Source organism: Quercus robur, chromosome 2 (genome assembly GCF_932294415.1).
Source record: "Quercus robur chromosome 2, dhQueRobu3.1, whole genome shotgun sequence".
NCBI lineage: Eukaryota > Viridiplantae > Streptophyta > Magnoliopsida > Fagales > Fagaceae > Quercus > Quercus robur.
The window spans coordinates 87,970,116-87,993,660 of record NC_065535.1 but is presented as its reverse complement, the minus strand read 5'-3'; the positions used below and the strand labels follow the sequence as shown (position 1 = coordinate 87,993,660).

General features: G+C 32.3%; 3 protein-coding genes across 3 annotated transcripts; 2 read left to right on the top strand and 1 right to left on the bottom strand.

The window, feature by feature from the left end:
- The first annotated feature begins 8,480 nt into the window (after window positions 1-8,480).
- On the top strand, window positions 8,481-12,970 carry LOC126715636 (uncharacterized). The gene is made up of 10 exons (XM_050416348.1): window positions 8,481-8,703; window positions 9,224-10,210; window positions 10,985-11,069; window positions 11,182-11,277; window positions 11,409-11,561; window positions 11,743-11,850; window positions 11,982-12,101; window positions 12,253-12,378; window positions 12,497-12,580; window positions 12,698-12,970. The coding sequence occupies exons 2-10, from the start codon at window positions 9,243-9,245 to the stop codon at window positions 12,821-12,823; spliced, it is 1,866 nt and encodes a 621-aa protein (XP_050272305.1). The 5' UTR covers window positions 8,481-8,703; window positions 9,224-9,242; the 3' UTR covers window positions 12,824-12,970.
- Window positions 12,971-13,784: 814 nt separating this feature from the next.
- Window positions 13,785-14,732, bottom strand: LOC126715637 (early nodulin-like protein 1). The gene is made up of 2 exons (XM_050416350.1): window positions 14,491-14,732; window positions 13,785-14,375 (listed from the first exon to the last, which is right to left on the bottom strand). Exons 1-2 carry the CDS (start codon window positions 14,669-14,671, stop codon window positions 14,026-14,028), a joined length of 531 nt encoding a protein of 176 aa, XP_050272307.1. The 5' UTR covers window positions 14,672-14,732; the 3' UTR covers window positions 13,785-14,025.
- A 3,362-nt stretch (window positions 14,733-18,094) lies between these two features.
- LOC126704958 (early nodulin-like protein 1) lies at window positions 18,095-19,434 on the top strand. Its single transcript, XM_050403935.1, has 3 exons — window positions 18,095-18,269; window positions 18,817-19,277; window positions 19,372-19,434. The coding sequence occupies exons 1-3, from the start codon at window positions 18,095-18,097 to the stop codon at window positions 19,432-19,434; spliced, it is 699 nt and encodes a 232-aa protein (XP_050259892.1).
- Window positions 19,435-23,545: the final 4,111 nt, after the last annotated feature.

Sequence of the window (23,545 nt, the reverse complement as noted above, 5' to 3'; positions counted from 1 at the left end):
CAATTTTTTTCATTTTTCATAAAAGTGATATCAAAACTTTCCTAAAATGGATTATTAATGAGTGTCCTAAGGGCACTCGTTAGCATGATCTTTTTTTTTTAAGAACAGATTATGAAGAAAAAAAAAAGAAAAAACAAAAACAATAATATGAGTTGTGTGGAATTTAAGTTTAGAAAATTTTGATGATAAATTTTTAGTTTTATTTAAATTAAACTGTTGTTAAATGTTATTTTTTAATTTGAGAAAATATATCGTAACAAATAATATAAAAATAATTTACCAATTGATTGTTTTTAAAATGTTGATAATGGACTTTTAGTTAGGGTAGAAGTCAAAATGTAATATAAAATGAATTTACTAATTAGTGAGAGTATCCATTTAGCATGATCACAGCTTCTAGGCCCAACTTAATATCCTAATAAAATAGTACTAGTTTAATAAGAAGCAGCTAAAGGAAAAAATAAATAAAAATGAAAACAAGAGTTGTGTGGGATTTAAGTTTAGAAAATTTTGATGAAAGACTTTTAGTTTTATTTAAATTAAACAGTTATTAAATGTTATCCCTTAATTTGAGGAAATATATCATACCAAATAATATGAAAATAATTTACTAATTTGTTGTTCTTAAAATGTTGATAATGGAATTTTTTTTTTTTTTTTTTTTTTAAGTTGGAGTAGAAGTCAAAAGGTAATATAAAATGAATTTACTAATTAGTTAGAGTATTTACATGACGCAACCACGACTTTTAAGTCCAAATTAATATCCTAATAAAATATTAATTTAATAAGATGCAACTTGAAAAACAAACAAAAACAAAAAAAATGAGTTGGGTGGGATTTAAGTTTAGAAGATTTTGAAGATAGACTTTTAATGTGCGTTTGGCAAAAATTAAAAAAACCAGGTTATTTTACCATTTAACTTATTTTTGCTATTATTCATAGGCCTCATGACACTTTTTGATACTATTTATAGGTCGCACTATACTATTTCAGCTAACTTTTACCTTTGTCTATAATATTTTTAGCAAAAAGTTTCCAATTTCAACAAAATAATCTAATCCCAAACCGATCCTTAGTTTTATTTAAATTAAACAATTGTTAAATGTTATCCCTTAATTTGAGGTAATATATCATAACAAATAATATGAAATTAATTTACTAATTATTTATTCTTAAAATGTTGATAATTATTTACTAATTAGTAAGAGTATCCACTTGGCGCAACCATGATTTCTAAGTTTAACTCAATTTTTTTTTTTTTAGAAGAAAGACCATAAACTTTCATTAAAGCAAATTAGCCATAATCAGCTTGAAGTACATTCTATAGGTGTGGAGAAACATCCTCCATCCACACTAAATAACAACTAGCATGTCTAACCAGGTTACGTGCTATAGAATTGTCTTGTCTACGTGTGTGAGAAAAACATATATTACTAAAGGCATCTATAGTAGGTCTTGCAGCAGAAATGAGATAACAAAATGCTTGGAGCTCTAGGAGCAAAAATGGTTCGAGTGGTGGGTTTGCAAGCATATTGTAACTATTTCAAAAAAAAAAAAAAAAAAAGGATTTGTACGAGTTATCATTCACAATAGATTTTTGGACTTGTCCAACCCCTCTAGGTTTGCTGATTTTAGTCCAAGCTAGTGTAAAGATATTGACTAAAAGCCCAGCTGTATTTGGGCCTTCGTCTTGCTTTGGGCCTAATGTTGGGTTCTGCGCACACGGAGTGGGCAGTGACAACTGAACGACCCAAAGGGTCAGAAGAAGGAAAATAGCAAAGAAGTTTCTCAAAGCCTCAAACATATATCTACCTTCACCAGTGTACCCATGGAAAAAAGATGGTGTACTTGTACAGTTGTACTACTATCTCAAATAATCAACTAGTCCCTGATTATAAAAATGCATTAACTTTACATTCATTAAAGAGAGAGAGAGAGAGATAGAATCATTCATAACCCCTTTATACTTCTTATACGAACAGGACTTTAATGTAGTCATTAAGAAATTTATTTATCATGTTTATAAAATTTAGGGATATTAAAATTTCTTTGTTCAGTTTCTTTCTTCTTGTTCGGTGTGATTTTTTTTTTTTTTTTCTTCTTCTTCTTTAAAGAAGTGACAGAATGGGGATGAGTTTTGTTCGCCTTGCCTGTACAGCCCATAATATGTATATATATTTAAAATATTCTCCCTACTCACACCACATATTGATTAATATCTTGGTCTGATAATAATAATAGCTATTATCAGTCAAAAGCAGATGCCATAAATTAAAACTCTCTAAAAAAAATTTAATAATAATTTAATCTTTTTACATATCTTATTTATTTTTGTATATATTCTATTAAATGGCTCATGAAATTTCAACCCCAGGATGACAAGTGATCCATATTAATTTTCTTGTTTGCGAACACCAACTGGTTCCTTGCTTTCCAGATTTGATCAAAACCAATAGTTGAGAATAGACAAAATTCTGATTCAAACCCATTTTCTGAAGTCGGAAATCTCTAGTGTCTACGAGCTCTTGAACCAATTTAGCACAAGCACTGTTCACCTTTAAATTTTCAATTTTGATATTCCATTTGCTGCAAAACTAGATTGCCTTAGCAAATTCACAAATCACAAGTTTGAAATAGATGTAGTGAGGATTCAGCTGCCTTATTGCAAATGGGGCATGCTATGTGTGCCAAGTGGCTGAACTGGGAGAGCCTTTCTTTTGTTTGTGGGATTTCCACCACATGCAGCTCTTCATAAATGCATTTTTAGTCTTTCATGAATCCTGAGTTGCCATAATTTACGTGGCAAGAGTATGTTGAATAGATTGTAATAAGTATTTTAATGTAATAGTTATTCATATGGTTCATACCTTATTAATAATTATTTATCTATAAAAGGGATGTAATAGTTATTCTTTAGTAGGTGTATAAATTTCTACAATTAATATATTTCTAAATAAACAAATTTTTCATATGTACATAACAATTATGAAAATAAAAAAAAAATCATAAAAATAACTAATCTTTTTTTTAAATTTTAAAAAATATATATTATTTTTTGGAAATATAATTATACTAGTTGCTAACATGTGCAATGCACGGGATAGTTAAATAGAAATTAAATATATTTATTTTGTTCAAGGTATTGACTTGAAAATATATGAAAAAAAAAATTATTCAAAATAAAAGTTCACATAAAAATAAAAATAAAAATAAACACAAAACTTGTAGAAACCTAAAACAACATATAATTTCTATGCTTCCAGCCAACAAAAAATTATGTTCCCCACCATTAAACAATATTCTCAATTTTGCAAATATTCTTAAACCTACCAATTTCATTGAAGAAACCACGGTACACTCTCAATAGCTCCATCACTATAAACAACTCAACAAACTGAGCTATACAAAATCTTGGTAACACAAATTTCATAAATGATGTAATAGCATATTACCGGAGGTAAAAAAACAACAAATTTTTAATTCAAATGGATAGTCTATCTATAAGTTGGAGTATGTATATCTAAAAGCCTATCGTAGTTCAATTGAAAAGGCATCTAAAATTTGGTGGAGTGGTCCTGAGTTGAACAATTGTACAGGATAAAACAGGAGAAAAAAGAAAATAAAAATAATGAGACAAAGTTTAGAAGAAAAAAAAAACATTTATACAATACATTTTTAATTGATAAATGGTAATAAGAATCAAACACAGCTTACCTTGATAAAATCAACAATAGAGTATCACATTTCTTACCTATCTTCCTCCTTACGACTCTCCATGTATTATGGCTTCTAGAACTCATAAGAAATTTCATCAAACACCTTGTGTACATGTAAAAGAAACAACACTTATTGAAAGTGAACATTATTAAAAATGTCTATACTCAACTTTAAAATAGTAGCATAATAGTCATAAATCATTGCAAAACTACAAATGTAACAGAAAAAATTCCAAAACATGTATCTATTAGTACTTCCAAATTTGCTATCTAAGCCCATATTTGACAGATCAAATAGCTTTAGTGAATTTCTCAAACAATTGGCTCAATCTAAAATACAAATAGATTGTACAATAATAACCTTATGAATTGGGATTTCTCCCACTATTCAATTCAAATATTCAACTTAAATTAATCAAGGACAACCCCAAAAAAATCACTAAATTAACACTAAATTTATTATGACTTTGAGGAAAAAAAAAATTGTACTTCCAAGAGGATAGACTTATCAAGAAATTAGAAATCTCAAGCAAGAAGTTCATGGACTTAATCGACAAAACAGATCTCTCCACTCAGAGTTGCAACAACTGAGGCAACTGGTGTCCTAAGTCAATTTCTTTTAGCCATCATCTCCTAAAGTCCATGCTAATCAAATAGCCTGTAGCTAAGCAAACTGCCTATTTGGCTAATCTCACCTCATGTATTGACAACCACAGATATCCTACTCTAATTCAAGCAAGTCTAAAATAAAGCTCATACAAGTCTTAAAAGGAAGAAACCCAATATTAAGTAAATCAATTTCAAGTAATATGACCTTCATTTCCTTCATTCTATCCTCTATACAAACAGAGCTTTCCATTTCATTCTATTAAAGGCTTAATTTTGGTGGCACTGAATTTCCCTCTATTATATTGTTTGATGTTGGGACAGAAATTCAGTTTGTTTTTCATGTCAGCTGTAGAGTGTTTGGTGGCTATATATGCTGTTTTACATTTGATAGAAAATGTTAATAAAAATTGTGCAATCAGTCTTTCAGCATTAATAATTTTCATTGAATCATGGATTCCATATTTTTTTGGTTTTACATGTTGCCAAAAAATATCAATCAATCAACAAATTATTTCGAATGAGATTCAGGAAGCATGAAGTAATCCACCCAAAAAAAAAAAAAAAAAAAGGATAGCCATTAAGGCATATTGCAAGAGCAGAATTTAAATTGGTAAGTATTATGTTGAAATGCAACTCATATCCCAACAGCCCACCCAACCAAACTTTAAATAAAATAAAATAAAATTTAAATCAAGCCCCAAAGAAAGTAATGGAGAAGCAGAGACATCAAAAAACTATAGATTCAAAAATAGATATGGAAGAAGTAAAAAACATAGCTCTACCTTTTCACTTTGCTATTGCTGGAATTTGTAGACAGCTTCTAAACTCTATGAACTTGGTCCTTCGATGTGCATGGCAGAAAGCAAAATATAAAAATCAGTAGTAGGCTGATAGTTATGGATCTTAGCTGCCATGGTTATACCAAAATTAAAAATACAAATTTTAGCATAACTAAAAAATTAGAATCAAACAAAACCCCTCAAAAATGTAGATGCTACTCTTAAAATTAGATAAAGAAGTAATAAAAACAATGAAAGTCTTGAAATGAAACAATTAAACTAAACATAAAACCAAGCTTCAAATAACAATTAACTAAATATCAGTCATCTTAATCACAAGCATTCCACCATAAAAAATATCTTGTAAAGGGAAAAAATTTATAGAACAGAGAGTCTAAATTTGAAGAGAGATAGAGATAGACCTGGTGAGGCCAAGTGGCCAATGATGACAACCAAAAAGGTAGTCACACCCTCTGCCACAAATGGACATGTGGTAGGATTTGCTTAATGGTAGGGACTTAGGCAACCATTCAAGTGGGGTTGTTTTGCCTCGGGTGTTGGGTGTTTCTCTGATTTCAATCAAAATTCAGCCATGAATAAGCAGATATTCTCAAACCCAAACTTGGAAGAAGAAGAAGACGTGGAAACTCTACGCGCGCACACACACAAAACCTTAAATTAAGACAAAAGAGAAAGAGGAATGGAAGCGTTGGGGCTCAAGAATTTTGTCAAACACTTTGAGGGTGAAGGGTTGGGATTCTGTTCTCTTCAACCACGCCCTCAAGTGGGGTTGTTTTGCCTTAGGGTGTTGGGACTTCTCTGATTTCAATCAAAATACAGCCATGTATAAGCAGATATTCTCAAAACCAAACTCGAATTTCTCTACAAACTCACCCCAAACTCAAATTAGCTACCAAAAATAAAAATAAAAATTCGATAGGGGTAGAACCCAACAACAAACCCGATGGTAGAAACCCAGGTGTCGACAAGATTGTGGGAGAGAAGAATTGAGGGTGAGAGAGGGGGAGAAACTATTGTGAGTGAGAGATGGGTAGCGCTGACAAATGTAGAGCTAAAGAAGGGTGGTGCTAGAGAAGGTGGAGCCGTTGAGTTGTGGGAGAGAAGGACTGATGATGGCCTGCATTTTGGACTAAAGGTGGAGTGAGAAGGCAGAGAGCTGCGTGTGGTGGAACGGCAGAGCCATTTATCGAGTTTTAGAAAAGTTTTATTTTGCGTTTATATTTTTATTTTTGGTTTTAGAAAAGTTTTTTTTTTTGTGTTTATAGTTTTTTTTGTGTTTATATATTTTTTAATATTGTACTAACGTGGAAAATTGTGAGAGTTTCAAAGGTTTCGGTTTTATATATATAATAATAATAATAATAATAATATATTGATGAATAAGATATTTCCTAAAATATATTTTAAGTTTAATTTAAAATGATTTCATTTCATTGTCTTTAGGGTTCTATTATTGTGTCGTCACCAAACAAATGAATAGTAATAAACATTGCATTATAACATTTTGTATTCCCTATAATATCTATTCCTATTCATATATAATTACTGTTACAATCTACCAAACATGTCTTAAGTGATTCATTACTTATTCAATATTGGATTGAGTCAAGTAAATAATAGATTAACTTCACAATAAACTCTCCCCATTTACATCTGGAGAAACTATTCGTTCTGACCAGAGGACCACATCAACAATGCAAATTTTTGACTTGGTCTGCCTACAAGAGCGAATACTTAATTTCTCTTTGATGTTTCCATCCCTTTCTCAATTTACTTGTTAGTCATATCCATTAAGGGCAAATCCATAATTTGTGATCCAATGTTCCAATAGAGTTGTGGTCTAGGTCAGATGCAACTAATTAAAGCCATTGCAAATCTTGTGGTTACAGACTTTTTTTCATTTAAGATTCCACGTCAACAAGCAATAAGACACTGTGTTTGGAAGGTTATCCAGTCCGTTTCGCTCCCAAATCAAAATTTCATCATGTTAGGTTAACTTTTCCAACCAAAAAAAAAAAAAAAACAGAGAGACCTTGAGAGAGAGAGAGAGAGAGAGAGAGAGACTGCGTTTGGAAGGTGGTAATGATTATTCCGATTTTGACTCAGCAAGTTTATGGGTAGGAAAAAGTTGACTTCTTTTAAGAGAAGGACTTGTTTGACCACAAAAGAAAGGAAGACTTCTTATGACAATTAATGGGAATTTGTTTTTATTTTTTTATTGTTTGGCCTAGGTACGCGGAAATACCTGATCTTTCAAAAGAGGTCAAAGAAGATAGGTGATTTACTACAAGTTTATCTCTCTTTTTTTTGATAAGTACTACAAGTTTATCTGCAAAAATATAAATAGAAAGTAGTAAATTAATAGTTACAATGCATACATAATCGGTCCCTTTTTTTGTGCACATCATATTAGTGATTTGTTTTTATTTATGGAAACATATGATTTGTTAGTGATTTTGATAACTTTTAGAGATTACCTGATTGATAGGCTATAAGTACACCGTACTTACAACTAACCCAAGCAAACATGAACAAAATATCCAAAATCCAATTGCCCATATCTCTATTATACACAATTTTTTTTAAGTATACAATTTTTTAAAATAATTTAATACTTACAACAACGAGGGAGAATGGACTTAAATTCTGAAACCTCGATTGAAAACACTAAAAAATATCACTTAAACTACAATATTTTGACAAAAATATACAAACTTTTATTATATATTCACATTTAAAAAAATACAAAAAAGTTATTTTTAAGACAGTCACTCACCTATTATATAAAATGACATTTAATGAGCTAACCATAAGTTTCTCCTTGTATTATATCTAAAAATTTACATAATTCATCAATATTTCAATTTTTTTTTTTAATGTTTCTATCTCCAAGGTCAAAGTTTTGAAACACCCTTTCCAATCAAAATATAACCCAAAATATATATATATACTTGAATTTACAAATAATAGAATTTGAATCATTGAAGTTCCAATAGCTTAGTTGGTAATTGAATAAGAGACACCCCCAAAAACTCTATGAATTGATTTCTGGTGACTCATAATCTTAAAAATGATATGTAGTAACTTGAAAAGTCTAGAGTCATGTTCAGTCTAACTAGTCTAGTCCCTACTCAACCATTCCACAACATTATATATATTTTTACACACTTTTTCACTCACACGTATTTTTAAAAAAATTTAAAACTGTTATTTAAACATACATACTAGACGGGCCTTAATATTGAAGCAAATTGGACTTAAAACTTGATGAGACTTTTTTTCAAGTCTATTAAAATTTAAAATCACAAACCGATCTTTTAACGGCGGATTTTTACTTTTTACTACTTTACAATCCAACTAAACGAATTTAACCAGCCCCCCACCGACCAACACCAGAAACGCACCTATTTATACAGGAACATTCGTAAATTCTCAAATTGATTCCTTTTTCTTCTTTGTTTCTATCTCTTTCTGTGCCTTTCTTTTCTTTTTTTCAAAAAAAAACTAATTCTTTCCAATTTTGGGTTTTTTTTTTTCACTTTTTCTTCATTTGTAGGGAGAGTTCCGAGGAAAGACAGGTAATTTGATTTCTCTTTCTCTGATTCCTTCAAATTCCACAATTATTTTTTTCTTTCTTTGATTCGTGTATTCTAAGATCACAAACTTTGTTGTTGGGTTCGATTTGGTGAATGATTTTGATGTATCTGATTCGTATTTCTCGTAATTTTGAATCCAAGATCTGTCAGTTTTATGGGTTTAAATTCAAATTCATCTCATTTTTTTTTTTTTTGGGGTTCCTATTTAAATTAGGGCTATTTGCATGGTTAGTAGGAAATCATAGATATCAAAATGGTTCTGTTTGGTTGCCCAGAAACAATCTTAAAAATTATTGTGGCAATTCTCAACTCTCGGTGAATTTGATTCTGTTACCTAAGGAAAACGCTTGCTTTTCAAAATTTATTTATGGGTTTAAATTCAAATTCAAATTCATCTTTTAAACTGTTTTTGAATATGATTAGAGCGAGGTTCTTTCAATTTTAAAAAATGGAGATGAAAAGGGTGGTTTTTGATGTTGAATTGGGCTGGATTTGATTGCAGGTTGTAGACGTAATAAAAGATGTTAGAGCAGTTACTAATATTTACTCGAGGGGGATTAATCCTCTGGTCATGTAAAGAGCTTATAAACGCTCTTAAGGGATCACCAATTGACAACTTGATCCAGTCTTGTCTTTTGGAAGAACGATCTAGTGCAGCATCATACAACTATGATGGCCCAGGTGCCGCTTACACGCTGAAGTGGACCTTCCACAATGAGCTTGGCCTTGTTTTTGTTGCTGTGTATCAGCGGATCCTTCATCTGTTGTATGTAGATGAACTGCTTGCAATGGTGAAGCGTGAGTTTTCGGAAATTTATGACCCGAAACGGACGGTTTACAATGATTTTGACGAAACATTTAGGCAACTGAGAAAAGAGGCTGAGGCTCGGGCTGAGGAATTGAAGAAATCAAAGCAGGTGAGCAAGCCTTTAAGTAATGGTAAGAAGCAAGGGCAGGTGCAAAAAACTGGATTTGAAGGAGGAAATATGAAAAAGAGTGAGGGTGCTTCAGCCAATGATGGTGGGGATGGTGATAATAGGAAAGGTGGTAAATTGGAGAATGGCCACTCCAATGGCAATCATGTTGATATTGGTGGATCTAAGGTGAATGGTTCGGTTAACAGTGTAGAAAATACAAGTTCCAATGGTGGGGCTTTTGATGTAAATAAGCTTCAGAAGCTTAGAACTAAAGGTGGGAAGAAAACAGAGACTGTTGTTAGCAAGGGCTCCAAGGTAGAGCTGAAGAAAAAGGTAACAAAGAAGAATAGAGTTTGGGACGATTCGCCTCGTCAGGAAAAATTGGACTTTACGGATTCTGTGGGTGAGAATGGAGATCATATAGAGGTTGTTGCAGCAGATCATGGTGAAAGTATGATGGACAAGGAAGAGATCCTTAGCAGTGAAAGTGAGTCTGAAGAAGATGAGGAAGTGGGGAAGGACAGCAAACCTGAAACTAAGAAGAAGGGGTGGTTTTCATCAATGTTCCAAAGGTAAATTTATTGATCTCAATCCTTTGTTATAGTTATGTGCATTTATGACTTAGTTGAGTTGATTATGTCTAATTCTATTTTTTAAACTTCTGCTTATTATTGCATTTTGTAGTTGCTTTAGAGATATTCAGTTCAAGGATGTTGCTTGGGTTTTATGCAAGATTTTTTTTTTGGGGAGTGGGGGGGAAAAATCCCTTAGGCAAGGATCTTTTTCCAGACATTTATTTCAATTATTCAATGTAAATGGTTGAACAAGAATTTAGATGGCTCGTATTTGGTTGTCAGTGCCCACCAGCATTGCATCGGTTAATATACTTCTGTTGAAATTAACTGTTGAAATTATTTTCAGATTCAGACTGCTTCCTGTGACAATAATATTTTCTGTCATATTGATTGAATTCATTTTTTAATTCTATTTATTCATTTATTTTTTATCTTCTGTTGAAATTTTTTTCAGATTCAGACTGCTTCCTGTGACAATAATATATCTGTCTTATAGATTGGATTAATTTTTTATTTCTATTTATTCATTTATTTTTTAAATGCTGGAGTTTACAAGGGTGCTTCCTTAGGTTTAACTTAATGATGGCTAAATATTTCCTCTATATTTTTGTAGTTTAGAATAACCCTAAGATTAACTGTCAACTTCAGGTCTCCAGCATGTAAATGGCTTTAATGTTGCAACTATTGTGCTGCCATATCCGTTTTCATTGAATTTTTTTTTTGAAATTAGCAGATACTTGCCTTATCATTTATTTACTTTCCTGTGCTCAGCATTGCGGGCAAAGCAAATTTGGAGAAGTCAGACCTGGAACCAGCTTTGAAAGCTCTCAAGGATAGGCTTATGACCAAGAATGTGGTATGTTTCTCCTCCCGCTACTGTGGTCTACATATGTTTCGTCTCTATTTTGTTGGTTCTTCTCAGTCTCGCTGAGCCTTCTAATGGAAGTTTCATGTTATGATGTTCATAGGCTGAGGAGATAGCTGAGAAACTCTGTGAATCAGTGGCAGCTAGTCTTGAAGGGAAAAAGTTGGCTTCATTCACAAGGGTATCTTCAACAGTGCAGGTTTGTGAATGCATTCTCTCTCTCTCTCTCTCTCTCTCTCTCTCTCTCTCATGCTTAATCTGAACCAATTGGTTTCTTATTATTTCACACTGTAATAAGATTAACATCATGGCTTGAAACAATGACTGCAGGCAGCTATGGAAGAAGCTCTTGTTCGTATTCTAACACCACGGCGCTCTATTGACATACTAAGGGATGTGCACGTCGCCAAGGAACAAGGGAAGCCATACGTTGTTGTTTTTGTCGGTGTTAATGGAGTTGGGAAATCTACTAATCTTGCCAAGGTTTGCGATGTGTTGTTTTTTCATGGGAACTTTACCAATCTAGCAAAGTTTAAGCTTAACCCCCTTATCCTCTGTAGTAGAGTTTGCATTCGTGTGTATTTATATATGTATGTCCTGTGGGCACACAGATAAAATGGTATTGCTTTTGATCAGATAGTTTCTTTCAAAAATCACTTTGCAGGTTGCCTACTGGCTTCAGCAGCATAAGGTCAGTGTCATGATGGCTGCTTGTGACACATTCCGATCGGGAGCTGTTGAGCAGCTGCGCACTCATGCACGAAGACTCCAGGTATAATATTTGATGTAGCATAGGGTTACCATGGTCTCTAGCATTACTCAGGGAGGATTAATGTTCACTCAATATATCATAATTGCATGGTGGATTTTGATAACTGACTTGTTATCTTTTCCTCTTGTAAGATCCCTATATTTGAGAAGGGCTATGAGAAAGATCCTGCCGTAGTTGCAAAGGAAGCCATCCAGGAGGCAACACGCAATGGTTCTGATGTGGTTCTTGTTGATACAGCCGGTCGAATGCAGGTATCATGCTTAGCTGGTATTATCAGAAAGATTTAGTAGTGTTCTATGCTACATGTATAATTCTAATTATGTGTATGACAGGGCTATATAAGTATTTCTTACATGTTCTTTCTTTGTTGTTTTGCTCTGATACAATTTGTATGCTTTTCAGGATAATGAACCATTGATGAGAGCACTCTCAAAGCTTATTTCCCTTAACAAGCCAGATCTGGTCTTGTTTGTTGGAGAGGCACTGGTTGGAAATGATGCAGTTGATCAACTTTCCAAATTCGATCAGGTTTGATTTTTTTATCCAGGATTGCATAAATTGTTTTCCGGCTCTTTTTAAAACATGATCTGTTCAATCATTATTTTATCAGAAGTTATCTGAACTATGTTTCTTGTTGTGCCTGCAGAAATTAGCCGACCTTTCATCTTCACCTAGTGCCAGGTTGATAGATGGGATCTTGCTCACAAAGTTTGATACAATTGATGATAAGGTAGTCACTCTTCAAACTGCAAGGAGTGTTGAGATTTTCTCTTGCTTGATTCTTTTATCCTGTTCATGGTCTACAATTGTTGATTGATGTTATTGTTTGTAACTGCTCATGTTATAGGTTGGAGCTGCACTTTCAATGGTTTACATATCTGGGGCACCAGTCATGTTTGTTGGCTGTGGGCAGTCATATACAGACCTCAAGAAACTCAATGTCAAATCAATTGTCAAGACCCTCCTTAAATGAGAATGTGTTCTAGTTTCATCCTTCATTGCTTACTGTTTGTCTGTCAGTTATGGACATTTATGTTGCTGCTGAACTTGTGTGTAATCCCATGACCCCATGACTTGTTGGAGGTGAATAAATCCCTTGTGGCTGAAATTTATTGTGTTATTTGATCTGTTCCATTGTGAGTCCTCTGTGTGTGTGTGTGTGTGTGTGAGCCCACTTGTACACATGCACCCATATAATGCCCATATTGAGGCTGGGTTAAAAATAATGCATTCAGAATTTTGGTCAAAAGCAATAGAATAAAATTACTAAAGAAGACTTTTGTGCTAAACTCTGTAAGTATTCACTCTTGGTTAAAGTATAAATTGTTTCTAAGAATTAATCTGGATAGAAGTTGAAGTTCTCAGGGTGATGTAATGGAGCTTTGTGTGCTTTACATCCAAATTTTGTGATGGTCCTCATCAAGGAAGATGATTGGTTTTGTAATGCTGATGGATGAGCTTTGTGTGCTTAAAAGTTGTGGGTGACAAATTGAAAGTTGTGGCTTTATAAAGTCCTGTCAATCGTATTTTTTTGCATCCAAGAAGTGCAGAATGATATGATGTTTTATTTGGTGTTGAAGAATGATTTATTGATGTGGTGAATGGAGCATGTTTTATTAATGGAGTTGTTTTTTTTTTTTGGTAAACTATATTAATGGAGTTGTGATCCATGTAGAAGACTTAAATTTGTCGCGTTGACGGGTTGTGTTATGTTAGGACTTAGGATTCAAAGCTTCAGATCCCAGAATTCATGTTTCCCAATGTTTTCCAAGATGGCCATAGTTTAACAGTAATTGTTGACTTCAGACCCATACATATTTCGAGTGTTCAGACTTCTGATTTGCAAATAAACGCATGCAAAATGGAGGACGAGTTTGAATCTTTTGATTGCTACTATATGTGTTGCTAATTCTAATTTTATCATACTGAGGACGATTTAAAAGAATAAATATCATTCATAATTATATTTTAACTGTAATCTCAAAAAAAAATGTTACAAAATAGAAATTGAGAACATAAATATGTCCCTGTAAATCAATTACAAAAAAAAAAAAAAAAATTGTTACAAAATAAAAATTGAGAACATAAATATGTCCCTGTAAATCAATTACAACCAATAAATTGAATCATTCCACCAATTACTAGAACTATTAGAAAACTATCTCCGTCTCCTCCTCAGAACAACAGAAACCCCACCAAAACCCCAAAAATCACCATGAAATCACCCCTCAAACTTGTACCACCGCTGGTTGGAGCCACAGCAGGGCCTTCAAATTCCACCGGAGAAGGTGCCGGAGAAAGATGGAAGAATCCATGCCTTCCAGACAACACCACAGTCACCAATTTTTGTCCCTTCTCACATTGGCCGTCAGCTCCACTGATAAAATAGAAAGGTCCTGACTTGTCAAGCTTGACCTTGGTGTTCCCATCCTTGTATACAGCAATAGGACTGGAAGTACTGCAACTATCATAGTCTTTTTTGCTCACTTGGACCACAGAGTCCTTGCTAGGATCATAGTTCCAAACTGTAAAGCAAAACAAAACCCAGATGAGTATGCAAATTCTTGAATCAAATAAACAAGACCCAGATGAGGAAATGTGAAAAAAAAAAAATGTAAATTTTAGGGATTGTGTTTGTACCTAGCGAGTCTCCAATTTGGAAACGTGAGGCTTCAGCCCATTTGTTGAGGGATTCAGATTCTGAGGATGGGATTTTCCATGCATTGCTGTTGCCCCCGACTAATAATTCTCTAGCTTCTGTGAAGGAAATGAAGAGAGATATGAACAACATTGAAGATAGTAGAGCTCTGTGTAAAGCCATGGTGGATATAATTCTTTTAAGATTTTTAAGAGACAGAGAGAGAGTAGTGAGGAGAAGGAGGCCTTTGTGGCCTGTTTATATAGTGGCACAATAAAGAAAACTAGCCGTTACGGCAGGTTCTGAAAGTAGGTGACAAAGTGGTTTGCCGCCGCATCATCTTTATGCTTTCTCCCTGTCATTTTAACGTTCGAGATCCGGTGGACCCATTTCAGACCTGGGCTTCTTAAAATGGATTGTGTTTATTTCACACTTGTTATTGTACACAACCATACACTTATACTTTTTACACTCAATTCATGATTTAAAATCACAATTTCAGTTCAAAAAGTTTTGAATTCAAGTCATGATTTCAATGCAAAAGTGTGTATGTACGGTTGTGTGTAATAATTATGTACTAGTATTTACCCTATTAAAATAGATGAAGTATTTACAACTTTTGCTATATCTTGTTGAGGTGATCAACTATAGTTGTAGAAAAAAGTGAGGGTATATGTGAAAGTGATAATCTATCACTTTAATTTACTACTTTAATAAGTTGTTACATTTGTAGGAGAACTTATTAAACCAATCTTTATGATTCAAAATAAAAGAGAGAAAGAAAGTGATACAAGAGAGACAACCAAAATAAACTTTCACTTAGTAGCTATTAATTAAAATCATTTACACAATGTAATTTTATTTTAGCCAATTTGTATATAAACTTTGATATTATAGCAAATAGATCCCCTTAATTAATTTTTTTTTTTTTTTTTTGCAAAACTACACTATTGGTCCTTAAAGTTTATCATGTGAGCGCAATTAGTTTCTTAAGTTTCAAGTGAGCACTATTAATCCATAAAGTTTAAAAAATGAGCGGTACTAGTCCTTCGGCTAACTTCTGTTAAAAGTATTACTTATGTGGCTAACGGAAAAGTGACATGGCATTTGTAATTTTACTGCAGGCATTTACAAACTGACATGGCAACTTAAGTGTCCTATGCCATATCAGCTATTTAATTATAAAGTTTCCATGTCATTTTTAATTGGATTTTATTTATTCTTATGCCAAAAAAAAAAAAAAAAAAAGAGAGAGTTAGGATTGGCTTCAACCCCACACTCTCTCTCCTCCCCTATTTTCCCTTTCTTCGCTTCACTGTTTTCCAGTTTTCTAATCAAGTGGCCGGACCACCTCAAAGCCAACAATAATATACTGGAAACTCTCTTATAAATTTGAATCAACAACAACTAACCACCTCTGATTTGTTGTGAAAATGTTGTCAACGTAGCAAATGCTATGTCTACAACATTTTCACAACAAATTCTATGTAGCAAGTTGGTACAAGTTGTTAATGGTGGGGTAAAAAAATAATTTAAATGATAAATTCAAATTTGAATCAATAACAACTAACTACCTCTGATTTATTGTGGAAATGTTATAGACGTAATACCTCTCAAAGCTTATCTCTAAAGTTTATCCTTTTTATTTGTTTGAAAAATAAAAATATATATATTTCTAAATTATAATATATGTAAATTATTAACTTTTACCAAAAAAAAAAAAAAATTTGAAGAATCTCTAAACACGCACGTGCTCAGATACTAGTAGTATATGATGATATATAGCAAGCCTAAGGGTATCTAAGAGCAACTCACATTCAGGAAATCTCCGCTATCTAGTAGCATCATTATGTACGCAAAAGCTAATACCAACCCCCCCCCCCCCCCCAAAAAAAACATGTTTTTCATTTAAGAAAAATTTATAATGAAAGTGCTTTTGGTAATTTTGAATATTTGGGGCACGCAAATTAATAGAAAGCGACCACAAGTTATCACTGTAAGAGCACCCACACTAGATGTGGGATATGTGCCAAATGCTAAATATTTGGCACATATCCCACACCAAACCCAATTTTAGCCCATTTAGTAGATGTGGGATATTGTTTTTTTTTTTTTGCAACATTGAACAGTACCGTGGCAAATTTGCCACGGTACGGAAGAGATGTGGTATATTGTTTGTTGTTTGTTTATTGTGTTGATGAGTAGTAAATATTATTTTAATGTATAGAATTGAATTATAAAACATCTGATAAATGGGATGTTGTAAAATGATGTGATAAAATAATAAAGTAGGCATTTGATGTGGTAAAATGACATAATTTTTGGAACATCTGCTACGGATGCTCTAAAAGGGGAGAAAAGGGGATTTAAGATATTGCTATATTTCAATTAACAATAACAGCCCTCTCAAAAAAAGAAACAGGCCAGTGAGTTCACTTTAATTTAGATTAAAATTTGAAATAAGCCAAATAACAATTTTAAGGATAATTAATAAAGAGATAACTTATACTATAATATAATAGGACACAGTCCAGTCATAATTGACGTTAAAAACAAAACAGATTCGTTCAATTTTCACTAGTCAATTAGATTAAGTAGATCTCATTAATAATAATTTATTACTGACATTATACGATTTCACTAATGTTCATACATAGTATCCTATCCATAGCTTAAAGACCAGTTCATTTTCCAAATCAGCATGGAAAAATTAATCCTTTATTAATTAACACGTTAATAGTAACAAGTTTCTCATCCTAATTCCCCATGTAACCCTTAAATTTTATCTGGGAAAGTGGCATATGTTACATGATTGATGCAATAATTGATTGTAATACTATCAAACCTGAAAGGGTATTTTTATGTTTAAGTCATCTAATAAACATGAAGAGGCACTTTTCCTAGGAATTCTAGCTTTATGCCCTTATTTTTAAAAAAATTTAACAATATATTCCTGTTTTGAAAATTTTTATGCTCTTATTTTTTGAAACTATTTAGGTTCATGTCCCTGTTTTGAAACTCAATTTTATTAAAATCGAGTTTTAATGTAAAACTCGATTTGTTTAAAATCGAGTTATGCCAAATGAAACTTAAAAATAAATAAAAAATAAAAAAATAGTGGAACTTGAGTTCCTGTAGCTCGAGTACTTTGATTGGAATTCAAGCTCCATGAACTCGAGTTGCATTTTTTTTTTTTTTAAGTTTGATCGCCCCATACTCGATTTTCTACAAATCGAGTTTTACATTGAAACTCGATTTTCAAAATCAAGTTTAATCCTAAATAGTTTCAAAATAGAGACGTATTACTAAATTTTTTTAAAAAATAAGGTAAAATGCTTGAATCCCCTTTTCTTGGAAAACAAACAAAACCGGTTCACGTTTACAGCCCAGGGTTAATCAGAATCCAATTATACGTACAACTGTGACTAGTTGTGTTTCACACGTGGCACTCATGAGCAGCTTCGAGTACTCCGAACCAACAACCGAGCCATGGTCTTAAACTGAACCTAAGGGCTATAAAGAGGGCCAAAAACCCTACCTTTGTTTCTCGATCAGTACAAGTCAGTGTAGCATTTGGGTCAGTGTTCACTGTGTTTGAATATATCAATGGCTTCCCTGAAAATTGTTATTCCAATCACCCTCTTGATTGTGTTGTTTACCTTCTCTGAAGCTAGAGAGTTTGTGGTTGGAGGCCATGAAAATTCATGGAGTTTTCCAACTTCTTCAGACTCTCTTAATGGCTGGGCTCAGAAAGAGCGATTTGAAGTTGGCGATATTCTTAGTACTCTCTCTCTCTCTCATTTGTTGAGATTAGTCTGATGCTTTGTACAACTTACTTTTCAATTTTTTGAAAATAAGATTAATTTAGGATTAAAAACTGTATTTAGAAATATTACTGTTAAACTTTTTTTTTCTTTGGATAATTTTTTTGAAATTTGCTTCTTTTTTTTTTTTTTTTAGAAAAGAAATGGTGTTATTTGGTTAGACTGTTAGGGCATTTTTTATTTTATAAATTTTGATAGTTATAATAATGGGAATATGGATTCGATTCTGATTTTCTTAATCCTCTTTGTTAGGGTTATAATTTATATTTACAAACTGGATTTATTCACGTCTTTGCTTAATAAATGAACCCCATTTGACGAGAAATTGAAAACCCAGTTCGTGCATGATGCATGCTTGTGTAGAAAATTATTATTTTATTTTAAAAAGATTGGGGTCTCATTTTAATGCATATTGCTCTTTTATATAATCCGTAAGGTTTATTTTGATGTTCCACTTTTTTCTCAATCGTATAACCACAATTTCTTCATTTTCTTGAATCTCAGTCTTTGATGAATCCGACCCCTTGATTGACTCAGTACTTGAAGTGACAAAGGATGACTACGATAAATGCTACGTATCAAATCCAATCAAAGAACATACGGATGTCAACACCAAAGTAGAGTTGGACAGGTCAGGACCATTCTATTTCATAAGTAACGCTGTGGTGAGCTGTGAGAAAGGCCAGAAGCTGACTGTGGTTGTGTTGCACAAGCATCCTAAGCCTCCTCCGCCACCAGGTCATGCATCAAGTCCAGCACCATTGTCTTCGCCACAAAAGGGTCCTGCACCAAGTCCAGCAACATTGCCTCCGCCACCAAAGGGTCCTGCACCAAGTCCAGCACAACCGGCTCCTCCACCAAAGAATCCTGCATCAAGTCCAGCACCATTGTCTCAGCCACTAACAGCTGGTGCGTTTGGATTGAGGGGTGGATTTTTTGGTATTGTTGTGGGAATTTTGAGTTTGGTGAGAATATTTTTTATTTGAGGGACATGTGTGAAGAGGAGAAGGATGTGAACTTGTACTTTTATTATGAGTTTATCTTGTGTGAATGCTGCAGATTGCAGAAGAGAGATGTGAACTTGAACTTCGGAGATATGAAAAGATTATCAATTTATCATGATGTAAATGTTTTTCTACCTTTTCAATAAATAAATAAAAGCAAATATTCTTTTGAATATCCTCAATGAAATAAATGACTAACAATATAGATTGAGGATATTTCTAATATAAAAAATTACATTATTGAATTTGAAGTATCTTCGGATGTATTCCAGAATTTTCAACGTTGAAATGAAATAATATCACGGTTTTCTTATATATAAAAAATTACAATATTGAGCTATGTGATCTTTGAAGAGTTTAATTAATTAGTGTATTTTATGAATTCTTTAATTTGATTCTACTTCAGTTTATAATTTAGATACCATGATAATATCTACATTTCACTGATGTTTTGAAGACAAATAGATTTATAAAATCTAATAAAAATTCAATTAAATAAATTATAATTCAATTCCCCTGCGAGAACCAAACGAAGTCCAGACTCAATTCCCATGCCTAATTTAGCTGCAAATGGAATTACTTCACATTTGGTGATGTTGAAACTTGCACATGAATAATGCATATGCTTCTGTGAAGTTAATCTTTGTGGCCAACAAAATTTACGAAAACGTCAAATTGAATTCAAAGTTGAATCAAAGTTTACGGTATATTATATCATTGGGCCAATAACAAAAAGATAGCAAAATCTTGGCATCTTATCTCTGTTATGATATCTTATAACAGTTTACAAGTGCGAGAAACTTACTCCTAAATTTGAAGTATCTTCGGATGTATTCCAGAATTTTCAACGTTGAAATGAAATAATATCACGATTTTCTTATATATAAAAAATTACAATATTGAGCTATGTGATCTTTGAAGAGTTTAATTAATTAGTGTATTTTATGAATTCTTTAATTTGATTCTACTTCAGTTTATAATTTAGATACCATGATAATATCTACATTTCACTGATGTTTTGAAGACAAATAGATTTATAAAATCTAATAAAAATTCAATTAAATAAATTATAATTCAATTCCCCTGCGAGAACCAAACGAAGTCCAGACTCAATTCCCATGCCTAATTTAGCTGCAAATGGAATTACTTCACATTTGGTGATGTTGAAACTTGCACATGAATAATGCATATGCTTCTGTGAAGTTAATCTTTGTGGCCAACAAAATTTACGAAAACGTCAAATTGAATTCAAAGTTGAATCAAAGTTTACGGTATATTATATCATTGGGCCAATAACAAAAAGATAGCAAAATCTTGGCATCTTATCTCTGTTATGATATCTTATAACAGTTTACAAGTGCGAGAAACTTACTCCTAAATATATGCCATGACAAGCGGGCTGTTCCATATCACTATTATGATATCTTATCAGATCTTCTAGATTTCTTAGAGTACTCTACTAATAGATTTCTTTAAATCCTAACCACTCTTTTATGATTTAAAGATCTAGATTCTGTTATGTCAGCATTCCACTAATAATACTCTTAAAATAATAAAATAATGTTACAAATAAAACAATTAAGATTATTATTAGTGAAATGTTGACATAGCAAAATCTAAACCATTAAATCATTAAAGAATGGTTAAGATTGAAAGAAATCTATTTGGTAGAGTACTTTAAAAAATGTAGAGGATTTAAATAAGATATCATAACAATGATATGAAACAGCCCGCCGCTTGTCCTAGTATATATTTAGGGGTAAGTTTCTCACACCTGTAACCTGTTATAAGATATCATAACAGAGATAAGATGCCAAGATTTTGCTATCTTTTTGTTATTGGCCCAATGATATAATATACCATAAACCCTGATTCAACTTTGAATTCAATTTGACGTTTTCGTAAATTTTGTTGGCCACAAAGATTAACTTCACAGAAGCATATGCATTATTCATGTGCAAGTTTCAACATCACCAAATGTGAAGTAGTTCCATTTGCAGCTAAATTTGGCGTGGGAATTGAGTCTGGACTTCGTTTGGTTCTCGCAGGGGAATTGAATTATAATTTATTTGAATTTTTATTAGATTTTATAAATCTATTTGTCTTCAAAACATCAGTGAAATGTAGATATTATCATGGTATCTAAATTATAAACTGAAATAGAATCAAATTAAAGAATTCATAAAATACACTAATTAATTAAACTATTCAATTATTTGATCACATAGCTCAATATTGTAATTTTTTATATATAAGAAAGTCGTGATATTATTTCATTTTAACGTTGAAAATTCTGGAATACATCCGAAGATACTTCAGATTCAATAATGTAATTTTTTATATTAGAAATATCCTCAATCTATATTGTTAGTAATTTATTATCCTTCAGACTTCAGCCGATATGACAGCCCTTGGGCACTGTTCACATCAAGTAGAAGGTGGCAGAAAACTGATGCGATAACCCCTAGTTCATCCTCAAAAGCTTGGTTCTCTTGTGGGTCTCTAGTTGTTTTTTGGTTAGGGATGGACAAGGGTTGGTTGCCCACTTTCAAGCCTCTTGCTGGGGACCTTTTTTGGGCTAGAACTTTGCTCCATTTCAACACTTTTAGTCGAGCCACGTGGCCCTTTCTTTGCTTGGGCTTGTTCTTTACTCCATGAGATTCTTGGGCCTACAAAATAGGCATTAAAGACATGCTTTGCCATGGGTTTTTTGCTCCTCATGAGTTTTAGTTATTAGTAGAAATAAAATGAATCCATGAGCTTTAATAAATATTTATAATAGATTTTGGGTATTAATTTCCATGGGCTTTAAACAATAACTTGTATAGTTTCTCATAATTTTTGCTATGGATTACTTTGTAAATGATATTTTCTTTGGGGCTCTTTAAATAATGACCTCCAATATTGTTCTTGAGAATAATATTTACCATGGGTTTTAAATAAATATGGTAACAACCACTATAGTGGAATAATGTGATGTTCTCATGAGTTTCTCTATAGATAATCATAATGGACAAGTAGGATGAATAATTACCATGAGTTTTGGTAATAAACATTATGAATGTTGTGATGTAAGATAGATAGTGAACATGAGTTTATAACATGAAATAAATAAATGTCATGGGTCTAATAATCATAACTTTCCATAGGCTTTTATAAGATGATTGCCATGGGTTTTGAGAATAGATAATTCATAAATTCCATGAGCTTGTAATATTATAGGTTTAAGAATCTAAAGTATTGTTCATTATTGGACTTTTAAGTGAAATAATTATGATATAGTATTTTGCCAAGTATTAATAACCTTGGACTTTTGATAAAATAGTATCAAGTAGTTAGCTTGGGTTTTTAATAGTGCCAACGTAAGTTAGGCTTTTGATGTTGCCAATAAAAATTAGGCTTTGATGTTGCCAATGAGAATTGGGTTTTGATGTTGCCAATGAGAATTGTGCTTTGATGATGCCAATGAAAATTGGGCTTTAAATATTGCCAGCGAGAACTAGGCTTTGATATTGCCAATGAGAATTAGGTTTTAAATATTGCCAGCGAGAACTGGGCTTTGATATTGTCAATGAGAATTGGACTTTGATGTTGCCAATAAAAATTGGGTTTTAAATATTGCTAGCGAGAACTGGGTTTTAATATTGCCAATGAGAATTGGGCTTTGATATTGTTAATGTGAATTGAGTTTTGGATAAATAAATTGTCATGGGTTTAAACCATAGGTTTTGATTATGGATTTGAATTCCATTAATAAAATTGTTTTGTCATGGATTTGAATCATGGGCTTTTCAAATATTGCCAAATATTCTTGGGCTTTAAATAGAATAGGATGTGTTTATTAGGTTCATAGGGCCGGTTTTGGGCTTAGCTAAATAATGATAATAAAATTGGATATAATATGAGTTTTCAGGTTTTTTTGTGATATTTTATATCATAACTCAATTTAAATAATGAGATATGAAACATTTGTGATTAACATAATAATAGAGCAAAAAATATTTGGGAAAACCCAATAACTTATTAGTGGTGTTTGAAAATAAATAGGTGATACTCAAATAAACTTAGGTGTAAAAAAAAAAAGTACCCTAACAATCGTTCTTTTGCTTTGTTTTGGTAAGGATGCAAAAGAGAGACATGAACTTGTGAAAAATAAATATTACATGTTAAGGATTGGCTTGTTATATTTGATGTTCAAATACATTTAAATATGATCAACCAGTTTTAAT

Bases quoted from the DNA above. Each gene is read 5' to 3' on its own strand.
- LOC126715636 (XM_050416348.1), top strand. From the start codon at position 9,243: ATGTTAGAGCAGTTACTAATATTTACTCGAGGGGGATTAATCCTCTGG. The intron at 10,211-10,984 runs GTAAATTTATTG...TCCTGTGCTCAG, and splicing joins TTTTCATCAATGTTCCAAAG to CATTGCGGGCAAAGCAAATT. The intron at 12,581-12,697 runs GTAGTCACTCTT...CTCATGTTATAG, and splicing joins TTGATACAATTGATGATAAG to GTTGGAGCTGCACTTTCAAT.
- LOC126704958 (XM_050403935.1), top strand. From the start codon at position 18,095: ATGGCTTCCCTGAAAATTGTTATTCCAATCACCCTCTTGATTGTGTTG. The intron at 18,270-18,816 runs GTACTCTCTCTC...CTTGAATCTCAG, and splicing joins TGAAGTTGGCGATATTCTTA to TCTTTGATGAATCCGACCCC. The intron at 19,278-19,371 runs GTGAGAATATTT...TGAATGCTGCAG, and splicing joins TTGTGGGAATTTTGAGTTTG to ATTGCAGAAGAGAGATGTGA.
- LOC126715637 (XM_050416350.1), bottom strand. From the start codon at position 14,671: ATGGCTTTACACAGAGCTCTACTATCTTCAATGTTGTTCATATCTCTC. The intron at 14,376-14,490 runs GTACAAACACAA...TTTGCTTTACAG, and splicing joins CCAAATTGGAGACTCGCTAG to TTTGGAACTATGATCCTAGC.